General features: G+C 44.4%; 1 protein-coding gene across 5 annotated transcripts in view; it reads left to right on the top strand.

Annotated features, from left to right (window-relative positions):
* Positions 1-12425, top strand: part of LOC139264276 (pleckstrin homology domain-containing family G member 4B) — a 240405-nt gene that overhangs the window by 186047 nt on the left and 41933 nt on the right. For all 5 annotated transcript variants that reach the window (XM_070880482.1, XM_070880479.1, XM_070880481.1 and 2 more), the window contains exons 12-14: positions 864-986; positions 3666-3857; positions 4657-5600. In XM_070880482.1, the coding sequence (XP_070736583.1) occupies positions 864-986; positions 3666-3857; positions 4657-5600 (1259 nt within the window). The remainder of the gene's footprint in view (positions 1-863; positions 987-3665; positions 3858-4656; positions 5601-12425) is intronic.

Here is a 12425-nt window from a genome sequence, read left to right as displayed (position 1 = left end):
GCAGGCTTGAAGGGCCGAATGGCCTACTCCTGCACCTATTTTCTATGTTTCTATGTTTCTATGAAAGGGTGGGTGGGACTGGTTTACCGCACGCTCCTTCCACTGCCTGAGCTTGGTTTCTGCATGCTCTCGGCGATGAGACTCAAGGTGCTCAGCGCCCTCCCGGATGCTCTTCCTTCACTTAGGACAGTCTTTGGCCAGGGACTCCCAGGTGTCAGTGGGGATGTTGTATTTTATCAAGGAGGCTTTGAAATGTTTCCTCTGCCCACCTTGGGCTTGCTTACTGTGAAGGAGATCCGAGTAGAGCGCTTGCAGTGGGAGACTTGTGTCAGGCATGTGAACAATGTGGCCCACCCAACGGAGTTGTTCGAGTGTATTCAGGTCAATGGTGACCCTGCGGTTTTGGCCCATACTACTCATTCTGTTGCTGAAATCGCCCTACTGTTAGCTGAGGTGGCACAAACTATAAGGTGGGCAAGCCACAAGAGTGCAGCCTGTGTGTCAAAGGATGCTCTTTATTATGATGTAGTACGAGTTAGCTTCATCTCATGGCATTTTCTGTAATGTGAATTTGTATTCCAGTAAGGACTGAATTATGGCAGAATATAGTTTGAATTACGAGCGATTGTTCTGGTTTCCTGCTCTGCAACCTAGCCCATCTCAGTCATAAAATGACCGCTTCAATTTAGTGAACGGTATATCGTAAATAATTTTATGTTCCACCTGCTATGTTAGTCGCTCACTTTACGATTGTATTCCTGGGTGGTCATTCTATTGAATGAGTTAGTGGACAGGTTGAGATGTCTAGAGCAGTTAATGATTGATTTACCTAACATAGATTGCTGTCCTTTTATTACCTGCAGATAAGAAACTGGGCTGAGTGCGAGGGAGAAAAGCATCTTATACAGATGGACTGTTTGCCGCATTCCCTGGACTCACTACGACAAATGCAGGAAGAGTATAATGTCTTCTACAGCCTGGCTGTGGTAAGTGTGTCACATATTACTGATGCTGGGGAGTTATGAGAGACATTAGAATAAGCATGCAGTGCACATTCGTGTTAGATGAAATAAAACTCAGGTCTCTTGTCCACGATGGAAAAATAGCCTGTAAAGACAATTGTGCCTCTTTTTGTTCATTGTTAAGTCTTCAAGTTATCTGATACTGGGAGGAATGATTATCCAGGACTTGCTTTACTTTTGGGAAACCATTTGTAGAACAGCAGAGGGATTATGAAGATAAACCTGATCTGATTACTTTCAGTGAAGTAACAAAGAACAAGGGAGTAGAATAGGTTCTAGCACTGGAAAAAAAGCTGCATATCAGGAATTTATTGGGGTAAAAATGTCACTTCATCCTTTATCAATAGCTTCTTTAGACTGTTTTGTGAGATTGAAATGCTAGCCAAAAAATCATTTCCCTAGTCAACAATTTCCCCTTGCACATTTACATTTTTTTTTACTATTTAGAGTATTTAAAATGTACTTCAACATTACATGTTCAAGTGAGACATGGCATATATAATAGGCACAAAGGAGTTCAGTGTACTGGAAGAGTCCATATTGTTCCATCCAGCTAGCCTCCGAGATAATAGATATTGTTGCATCTCCCAGCATGACATTGAGCGATACAGATCAGGATGTTCCAGGTCTCCAGAGCGCTGGAGAATATTTACCAACCAATCTGGCTCAGTAACAAGAACTGGAGATCTAAACCTGTCACTGGACTCTGGGTTTCTTTCCATTTTTCTCTAGATAACCCTGCGAGTCAATTCTGTAACTGGTAGGGTAGTCCTGACTGCACAATTAGCGGGAAGCTTATGAATGCTCTGCTAGTAAACTGCAAAGTTATAACTGGTCCAACTGTAGCAGATTGGAGGAATTTGTGTCCTTGACTTTTTCCAGCTCTCTGGACTTAGGTATGTGAAGTATGTTTCTAGATGAGATTTATTGGGCAAACCAAGACTCTACCTCTGTGGACTTCTCAGTGGCTTGGTTTGGAAACTTTAAGCATCGTGATGGGTTTCCACACATTAAAAGAAGGTGGCCCCAGATTCGATCCCTGCCCATCACCCCTCTGCTCACTGACCTACATTGGCTCTCGGTTTGGCTACACCTCGATTTTAAAATTCTCAACCTTGTTTTCAAATCCCTCCATGGCCTGGCTCTATCTCGGTAACCTCCTCCAGCCCTACCAGCAATGCTCCCTGGAAGTTATGTGGGTGCATAGCCGTACAGTAATCTGTGAAGGTACCGCACAGACCGCTCAAAGCTGCCCCGTTGAAGATACTTGGAAATTTAAAGGTACTGCACATATAATTAAACAGGTCACACAGCCACGATAATATTTAGAGCATTGCCTACAAGCCTCTGAGATCTCTGTGCTCCTTCAATTCTGGCCTCTTGGTCATCTCCGATTTTCTTCATTCCATCATTAGTGGCCGTGCCTTCAGTTGCCAAAACCCTAAGCTCTGGAATTCCTTCCCTAAACCTCTCCGCCTCTCTACCACATCCTCCTCATCTAAGACACTCCTCTTTGACCAAGCGTTATGCCACCAGTCCTAATATCTCCACATGTGGCTTGGTGTCAAAGTTAGTTTGATAATTATTCGTGTGAAGCACGTTGGGACGTTTTACTACGTTAAAGATGCTATATAAATGCAAGCTGCTAAATCTTCTCAACTGGGGGGGTTACAATCTTCAGCATGTCCAGGCTGCTACAGGAGAAGAAATGAGTCACAAATAGTCCCAGCTGGATTGGGAGTACCACTGATTCAAAAGGTGACTATTTTATATCTCACACTTATGGAAAAAAAGCCCTCGACTACAAAAACAACAAAATGGCAAAATATGTACAAGCAGATAGTTCCGGCAAATTGAAGAGGGAAATGGATAATTTTTTGGTGAATGAACAGAGATATAGGGCCTGAAATCGTGAAACCCAAGGCCCGCCCAAGTGCTGCCCAAAGGACCACCGATGACCGGCGAGAGTCTGGACGGTACTTTCCAGGAAGATTCCACGAGCAGTGGTGGCAGTACCACCCGGCGGCAAAATAACGCCGTCAATCTGGGTGGCAGTGGGTGGGAGCTCTCAATCTCAGTGGCAAAGGCTCTTACCGCCCAAGTGCCGCCGAGGATGGAGTCAGGCCCAGGAAGGGTGGAAGACCTGAAAATAAAAATCATTACAGAGAAAAAAATAATACCGGAACACCTTCAGGGGACTCCATCCAGGTAAGTCGCTGTAAAAAAATTTTTTTTAAGATGTTCACTAACCTTTTATTGCAGGTCTTTGTACTTACCGTCGGGATTAGACCTGCCTCCACACACGATCCTTCCCCCTGCTGGCGCCGACTCCTGCCCACACCAATCTGGCAGCTCGGCGGACAGGAGGTCACTTCCGCTACTTGGCTCTCAGCAGCCGTCAGCGGGTGGTTCCCGGTGGTTCTCCCTTCCCGCCTGCTCCAGCCCAAGTGGAAACTGGCACAGAGGGGAGATCGGTGGCAAAACTCGGTGGCAGTCGGCGGTAGTGGGTGGCATTGGGCGGTAAGGCCTCCAATTTCGGGGCTATAGTATGGTGTCTTTTGAACTTTGAGTCAGGCAGGATGGATCCCAATCTGGTCCATTGTGTTAGTTCCCTATAAGTGAGATTAACTTTGATTTTTACAGCAACACTACAGAGGAGGGATGCAGCTGATCAAAGATGCAGGTCATCTAAACAGTCAATCACACAATGAGCTGCAATATTTGGAAGAAAAATTCAAGGGATTCAAGCAATTTCTGAGTGACTTCATCAGCAGACTGGAAAAGCAGAGGACCGATTTGGACAACGTCGTTAATTTGCATGAATTCTATGAGACGGTAAGTGGCTCACTGTTTTGCTTTATATTTTATCGCTGCTTTGCTCTATATTTTACCACAAAATAGCTATGTTTGTGTGAGAACTTTGATAGACAAACTTGGTATGTCAGAGGGAGAATTATTTTCTCATTTATAACATCTCACAATATTTTAATTATTGGGAATCCTAAGTTGCACATAAGTTTGGATTTTATGTCCATTAAATACAAGGGTTAATTTCCACTCCTGGATTTGAGCACTGACAGCAAAATGGATCCCAGAGTAGACCCGATAGTGTGACCCCCTATTTACCACCCATAGTTCCATCCAGTTGGGAGCCACACCATGAAAAAATAAAGCCCTTTGTGTGTACAGAAGTGTCAGTTACAGTCCACTCAAATCCCAAAACAAAGTTGTGATTTTTAAACACTACGTAACCTTTCCTGCTGTTAGAAGGCTATCTGCCTTGAACGTGCCCCATGCTATCGACCAGTCCTATTTTGCTCTCTCAAAGTCCTATTGCCTGCAGACTGCTACATGTATCTAGGATGTTCTATCCATTTTCTATCACAGATGTGCTATGTGGCGAGATAATTACTGTATTTGAAGGGTTGCTATTTATTTCTACATTATCTTATTCGCCGTTTTACTGGGATTGAAATTGTTTTGTGACATTTTTTTTTTAAACTGCTCGATCTTGTAAAATAAATAATGTTGGTTCTAATTGATCCATATCCCGAAACAGCAATCGAGGACTGTCACTAAAATCGAAAAGCAGTTATACTTCTTTTTATTCTGGTATTTTCTGCTTTCTTGTTAGGCTGACCAGTGGGTTTTGCACTGCAACGATTACCTAAGACGATTGAAAGTGGACGAGCAAAGCACCTTGGAGTACACGACGGCTGTGGTTCCAAGTTTGGAAAGATACCATCAGGAGGCCGCCAAATTCAATGCGGAAAACTTTCAGAAGATGAACGAGATGGTTCTCGGCCTTGGCAGCGCGAGCGAACTGAAGCAGTGGAACATCCAGTGGGTGAAGTGCCAACAAACTAGGCACCTTTTGGAGGAGGTGCTGTCCGCAGCTGTCCGAATCCACGAGGGTCACAGCAATGACTTGGCCACTAAAGTACACTCTGAGGACGAAGGCCCCCGGACAAGTGGCGAGTTCGACACAGAAGGGTCGGATGAACTCGGAGACTCTCTCTCCCAAAAGACTGCGGACAGTATGGAGAATGGTGTTTGGCTTGATGACGCAGTGTGTCATCCAGAACACGGTCAGGGTTTTGTGGCATCAGAAAGTTCCAGCGCATTAGGTTACGAAGAGTCTCGCCAAAATGCCAACGTGCCGCATCAATGCGGCACAGCCTCTCCATCCTCGACCCCAGCGAGCGGCAGGCTGTCAGGGGGCAGTCTCTTCTTCGAAGACACGGACAGCGGCGCCGCGAGCTCATCCGCTGCATCCTGTCACTCGGAGCCCACCCGCTCACCGGGACCCCGGCACAAGAAGCACCCGTTGAAAAAGATCATGAGGAAGACCCAGAGCTTTGAGTTGTGGCAGCGAGAGGGCAGCCATGGTGAAGCCGGCAGGCACGGCAACACCGGAGTTTACATCAAAGGGCTGGAGGTGGTCAGCAGTGTGGTGGCTGACAAGAACCGGATTTCCAGATCTGAGCTGAAAAGCCCAGTGCTGACCAGGACTCACAGCTTACCAACATCGTCCAGGCCATACTATCCACACACAGAAGAAGCTAAGAGAACGGGGAGGTAACAATTTCAATAGTCATCGTAAAATTGCATCTGAAAAATACTTCATAATTAAATCAGCTATGATTCCAGCTTTAACTCTGGGAAGACTCAGGAGTATTAACATCGGAGCAGGAGTAGGTCATTCTGCTATTCAATTAGGCCATGGCTGATCTGTATCTGAACTCCATTTAACCATCTTTGCTCTATATCCCTTGATACCCTTGGCCAACAAAAATCTATCTACCTCAATCTGGAAAATTCAATTAACCCTCAGCATCCACAGCCTTTTAAGAGAATAACAGATTTTCCAGATTAGGGAGAGATAAATTGTGTTGAAATGTCTCAGCCAATAACCTGATGAAATTATTTCATGACTGTCACCAATCTGAATGCTCCTAGTGTGCATTCGGAACCACAGACCCTGCTTGGCCATGGTCACAAATGGAATGGTTATAAGGGTAGATTTGACAAATTAATCCTTGTGGTGCAGTACTTCAGATGCCAAGATTAGAAAATCTACCCTATGACTGCTAAAGCAAATCTTATTTCAGACTGGTAATATTGACTTTTTAACAATTTATTGGAAATCTTACTTCACAATCGCTCATTTGGGGGAGTTTAAAATTGTGGCCTACGTACTTTTACACTCAGACAGAATGAGGGATTGAGCTTTGTGTTAGTGATCCAGCATTTTCATCAGAACATTCTTCTTAAATGTGAAAAATTGATTGATTTGACAGAATTATATATACAATAACAGAGATCCATTTTACAGAAAAACATAAGAAATAGGATTAGGAGTAGGCCATTTGGCCCCTCGAGCCTGTTCCGCCATTCAATAAGATCATGGCTGATCTGATCTTGGCCTCAACTCCACTTCCCTGCCTGCTCCCCATAACCCTTGACTCCCTTATCATTCAAAAATCTTGTCTATCTCCACCTTAAATATATTCAATGTTATCTCAGCTATGATCTTTCTTTGTCAATTGCCCAGTTAAATGGACTTGGATGAGGTCAAAACTTGATTGGTTAGCAAGATGACAAATTATTCCATATGGGGCATAAAAGCATAGCCAGTTTCCTTAACCAATGAATGGCTCACTGCTGTTATTTATTTGGTAGAATTAGTTAAATTTACAAGGCTGATACTAGAACTGAGAGGCGCAGGTGCAAATAGCCACATGGGAATATGATGTTGTGGTGATAATGGCAACCTGGCTCTAAAAAGGGCAGAATTGGGTACTAAATATTTCTGGACATAAGGGGCCCGAAATTGCCCCTTTCTATAAGGCCCGTGGCTGCCTGAAACTCAGCGGCCATGGATCGGAGCGGACTGGCCACCGAGTTGCCGCAGAGGGGCTGCCATTTTGGAAATTGCTCTCCTTCAGTTTTAGAGCTGCAGAGGGAAGCGCCCTGCCCATTTCCTCGCTGCATCATGCACATGCCGACCCCTCACCAACTGGCGGCGCTCCCTTTCCAAAATTGCCCCTCGGGAAATTGCCCCTTTCGAAAATCGCCCTGACAATTATGCCCGTGGGTTTAGCCGGGCTGCCAACAGGCAGCCTGGCAACCACTCTTGGGTGCCAGGTTGCTGGCCTGGCCGAAATCCTCCCTGGTGGCCAAGTGTTTGGCTCTAAAGTGGCTGCAGAGTTCGCAGTAGTCCTCCCCTTTAACTGAAGGAAGGAACGTTATGACGTTCCAGCGCGATGATGTCATCAGCCTGGCGCTGATGACTTGCAGCATCGGCCACTCCAACCCGCCCCCACTTCCGCCCCGCTAGTGATGGCTACTCCGACCCGACCTTACCTATGCCCCGATGATGAGACCACTTACGCCCAGCTCCAAAAAACAACAAGACCTGAATTTCTCTGGATTGTCTACCCCATGCATTGGAGCGGACGGAAAGCTTTGAAATTGGTAAGTGCGCCCTGCTTCAGGCGGAGGGCAATTTCGGCCCCAAGGTGTTCAGGAAAGATAGGGAAAGAAAGAAAGGAGATGGCGTGGCAGTATTGATTAAGGCGAATATTACAATGCTAGAGAGAGAGTTAGAGTTAAGAAACAATTGAGGTGCCATTGCACTTCTAGGTGTATTCTATAGGCCACAAACTAGTGGGCAGGATATAGAGGAGCAAATTTGCAGGGAAATTACAGAGAGGTGTAAGAATTATAGAAAAATGATGATGGGGGATTTCACTTATCCTAATATAGACTGGGATAGCAATAGTGTAAAGGGCAGAGAGGGGGAAGAATTTCTGAAGTGCATTCAGAAGAATTTTCTTGATCAGTACGTTTCTGGCCCAGTGGGGATGCTGGATCTGGTTCTGGGGAATGGGGTGGGTCAAGTGGAGCAAATGTCAGTCGGGGAATATTCAGGGAATAGTGATCATAGTATCATAAGGTTTATGAAAAGGACAAGGCGAAATCTAGCATAAAAATACTTAATTCTTAATAATTAATACTTTTTCCTTCTTTTTTAATTGGAGGAGGGCCAATTTCAATGGTTGAGAATGGATCTGGCTCAGGTAAATTGGAATCAAAGATTGTCAGACAAAACTCTAATCGAAAAATGGGCTGCCTTTAAAGAGGAGATGGTTCAGGTACAGTCCAGGTACATTCCCACATCAGGAAACCAAAACCAGAGCTCCCTGGATGACGAAAGAGATAGAGAATAAGATGAAGGAGAACATAAAAACAGATAGTAAAAACTTTTACAGATATATAAAATGGAAAAGAGTGACTAAAGTAAATGTTGGGCCCTTAGAAGATGAGAAGGGGAATTTAATAATGGGAAATGTGGAAATGGCTGAGACCTTAAACAATTATTTTGCTTCGGTCTTCACAGTGGAAGACACAAAAACCATGCCAAAAATTGCTGGTCACAGGAATGTGGGAAGGGAGGACCTCGAGACAATCACTATCACTAGGGGGGTAGTGCTGGACAGGCTAATGGGACTCAAGGTAGACAAGTCCCCTGGTCCTGATGAAATGCATCCTAGAGCATTAAAAGAGATGGCGGAAGTTATAGCAGATGCATTCGTTATAATCTACCAAAATTCTCTGGATTCTGGGGAGGTACCAGCGGATTGGAAAGCAGCTAATGTAACGTCTCTGTTTAAAAAAGGGAACAGACAAAAGGCAGGTAACTATAGGCCAGTTAGTTTAACATCTGTCGTGGGGAAAATGCTTGAAGCTATCATTAAGGAAGAAATAGCGGGACATCTAGATAAGAATAGTGCAATCAAGCAGACGCAACATGGATTCATGAAGGGAAAATCATGTTTAACTAATTTACTGGAATTCTTTGAGGATATAACGAGCATGGTGGATAGAGGTGTACTGATGGATGTGGTGTATTTAGATTTCCAAAAGGCATTCGATAAGGTGCCACACAAAAGGTTACTGCAGAAGATAGAGGTACGCGGAGTCAGAGGAAATATATTAGCATGGATCGAGAATTGGCTGGCTAACAGAAAGCAGAGAGTCGGGATAAATGGGTCCTTTTCAGGTTGAAAATCGATGGTTAGTGGTGTGCCACAGGGATCAGTGCTGGGACCACAACTGTTTACAATATACATAGATGACCTGGAAGAGGGGACAGAGTGTAGTTTAAGAAAATTTGCAGATGACACAAAGATTAGTGGGAAAGCGGGTTGTGTAGAGGACACAGAGAGGCTGCAAAGAGAGTTAGATAGGTTAAGCGAATGGGCTAAGGTTTGGCAGATGGAATACAATGTCGGAAAGTGTGAGATCATCCACCTTGGAAAAAAAAACAGTAAAAGGGAATATTATTTGAATGGGGAGAAATTACAACATGCTGCGGTGCAGAGGGACCTGGGGGTCCTTGTGCATGAATCCCAAAAAGTTAGTTTGCAGGTGCAGCAGGCAATCAGGAAGGTGAATGGAATGTTGGCCTTCATTGCGAGAGGGATGGAGTACAAAAGCAGGGAGGTCCTGCTGCAACTGTACAGGGTATTGGTGAGTCCGCACCTGGAGTACTGTGTGCAGTTTTGGTCACCTTACTTAAGGAAGGATATACTAGCTTTGGAGGGGGTACAGAGACGATTCACTAGGTTGATTCCCGAGATGAGGGGGTTACCTTATGATGATAGATTGAGTAGACTGGGTCTTTACTCATTGGAGTTCAGAAGGATGAGGGGTGATCTTATAGAAACATTTAAAATAATGAAAGGGATAGACAAGATAGAGGCAGAGAGGTTGTTTCCACTGGTCGGGGAGACTAGAACTAGGGGGCACAGCCTCAAAATACGGGGGAGCCAATTTAAAACCGAGTTGAGAGGGAATTTCTTCTCCCAGAGGGTTGTGAATCTGTGGAATTCTCTGCCCAGGGAAGTAGTTGAGGCTAGCTCATTGAATGTATTCAAATCACAGATAGATAGCTTTTAACCAATAAGGGAATTAAGGGTTATAGGGAGCGGGCGGGTAAGTGGAGCTGAGTCCATGGCCAGATCAGCCATGATCTTGTTGTATGGCGGAGCAGGCTCGAGGGGCTAGATGGCCTACTCCTGTTCCTAATTCTTATGTTCTTATGTTCTTATGTTCTAAAAGTGGGTGTACGACAGATGTTATGTTGAGAATACAAGTGAGAACCAGGCTGAATATAGAAAGTTCAGAGGGGAAGTGGGAAAACGAAATAAGGGGTGCAAAGAGAGAGTCTGAGAATAGACTGGCAGCTAATATAAAAGAGAATTCAAAAGTCTTCTATAGGCATATAAATAGTAAACGGATAGAAAAAAGGGGGATGAGGCTGATTCGGGACCAAAAAAAAGACCTATACATTGAGGCAGAGGGCATGGCTGAGGAAGAGCAAGGAAGAAGATGCTGCCAAAGTCATAGTGAAAGAAGAGGTGAGATACTAGATAGGCTAAAAATTGATGAAGAGTTGGTACGAGAAAGGCTAGCTGTACATAAAGTAGATAAGTCACCAGGACCGGGTGGGATGCATCCTAGGATGCTGAGGGAAATAAAAATGGAAATTACAGAGTTACTGACCATAATTTTCCACTCATCCATAGATACGGGGGTGCCAGAGGAATGGAGAATTGCAAATGTTGCACTCTTGTTCAATAAAAGGGTGTTAGGATAAATCCAGCAAATACGGGCTAGTCAGTTTAACTTTAGTGGTGGCGCAGCTTTTAGAAACAGCAATCTGGCACAAAATTAACAGTCACTTGGACAAGTGTGGATTCATTCAGGAAAGCTAGCATGGATTTGTAAAATTGTGTTTAACTAACTTGATTGAGTTTTTTAATGAGACAACAGATAGGGTTGATGAGGGCAATGCGATTGATGTGGTGTATATGGATTTCCAAAAGGCGTTCGTTAAAGTGCCACATAATAGACTTGCCAGCAAAGTTCAAGCCCATGGAATAAAAGGGACAGTGGCAGCATGGGTATGAAATTGGCTAAGTGACAGGAAACAAAGAATAGTGGTGAACAGACTGGAGGAAGGTATACAGTGGTATTCCCCAGGGGTCGGTACTAGGACCACTGCTTTGCGTGATATATATTAAAGACCTGGGGGTAGAAATTAGGTCGCTTAGTACCCCTGGAAATATGTACACAAATTGTTAAAGGTGGCAGGGCAGGTTGAGAAATCAGTTAAAAAGCATCTGGGATCCTGGGCTTCATAAATGAAGGCATAGAGTACAAAAGCAAGGAAGTTATGATGAACCTGTATAAAACACAGATTCAGCCTCAACTCAAGTATTGTGTCCAATTCTGGGCACCACACTTTAGGAAGGATGTGAAGGCCTTAGAGTGGGTGCAGAAAGGATTTACCAGAATGTTCCAGGGATGAGGGACCTCAGTTACGTGGATAGACTGGAGAAGCTGGGGTTGTTCTCCTTAGAGCAGAGAAGGTTGAGAGGAGGTTTGATAGAGATGTTCAAAATCATGAGGGGTCTAGACAGAGTAGATGGAGAGAAACTGTTCCCATTGGCAGAAGGGTCGAGAAACAAGGAACACAGATTTAAGGAGATTTAAGGCAGAAGAACCAAAGGCGACACGAGGAAAAACTTATTTACGCTGTGAGTGGTTACGATTAGGAATGCACTGCCTGAAAAGGTGGTGGAGGCAGATCCAATTGTGGCTTTCAAACGGGAATTTCATAGGTACCTGAAGGAAAAAGAATTGTAGGGCTGTGGGAAAAGGGCTGGGGAATGGAACGAGCTGAGTTGCTCTTGCAGAGAGCCGGCATGGAGTTGATGGGCCGAATGGCCTCCTTCTGTGCTGTAACCATTCTAAGACAGCGATCAATGGGCGGTGTTCTGGCCCTACTTTTCACTTTGGGTGATAGATGGGCGATAGCCCGCCGATCATCAGTGGGAAGTCTAGCCCTATGATTTATGATATCTATCAGGAAAGAATGAGCAGGCTGGGGTTCTTCTCTCTAGAAAAGAGAAGGCTGAGGGGTGACCTAATAAAGGTCCTTAAGATTATGAAAGGGTTTGATAGGTTAGATATACAGAATATGTTTCTACTTGTGGGGGAGGCCAAAACTAAGGGTCATCAATACAAGCTGGTCACTAATCATTAATAGGGAATTCAGGAAACATTCTTTACCCAGAGAGTGGTTAGAATGTGCAAAGTGTTACCATAAGGAATAGTTGAGGCAAATAACATATATGCATTTAAAGGGGAGTTAGATTATCACATGAGGGAGAAAGGAATAGATGGTTATGCTTGATAGTGTAGATGAAGAGAGGTGTGAGGAGCTCGGGTTAACAGTGGCATGGATTAGTTGGATCAAAGGGCTTTGTTTCTGTGCTGTACATTCTATATAATTCCATGTAATTTATAGTATAAGGGAAAGAACTGAGCATG

Source organism: Pristiophorus japonicus, chromosome 5 (assembly GCF_044704955.1).
Source record: "Pristiophorus japonicus isolate sPriJap1 chromosome 5, sPriJap1.hap1, whole genome shotgun sequence".
Classification (NCBI taxonomy): Eukaryota; Metazoa; Chordata; class Chondrichthyes; family Pristiophoridae; genus Pristiophorus; species Pristiophorus japonicus.
Note: the sequence above shows the minus strand (reverse complement) of the source record. Positions and strands in the feature narration are given on the sequence as shown.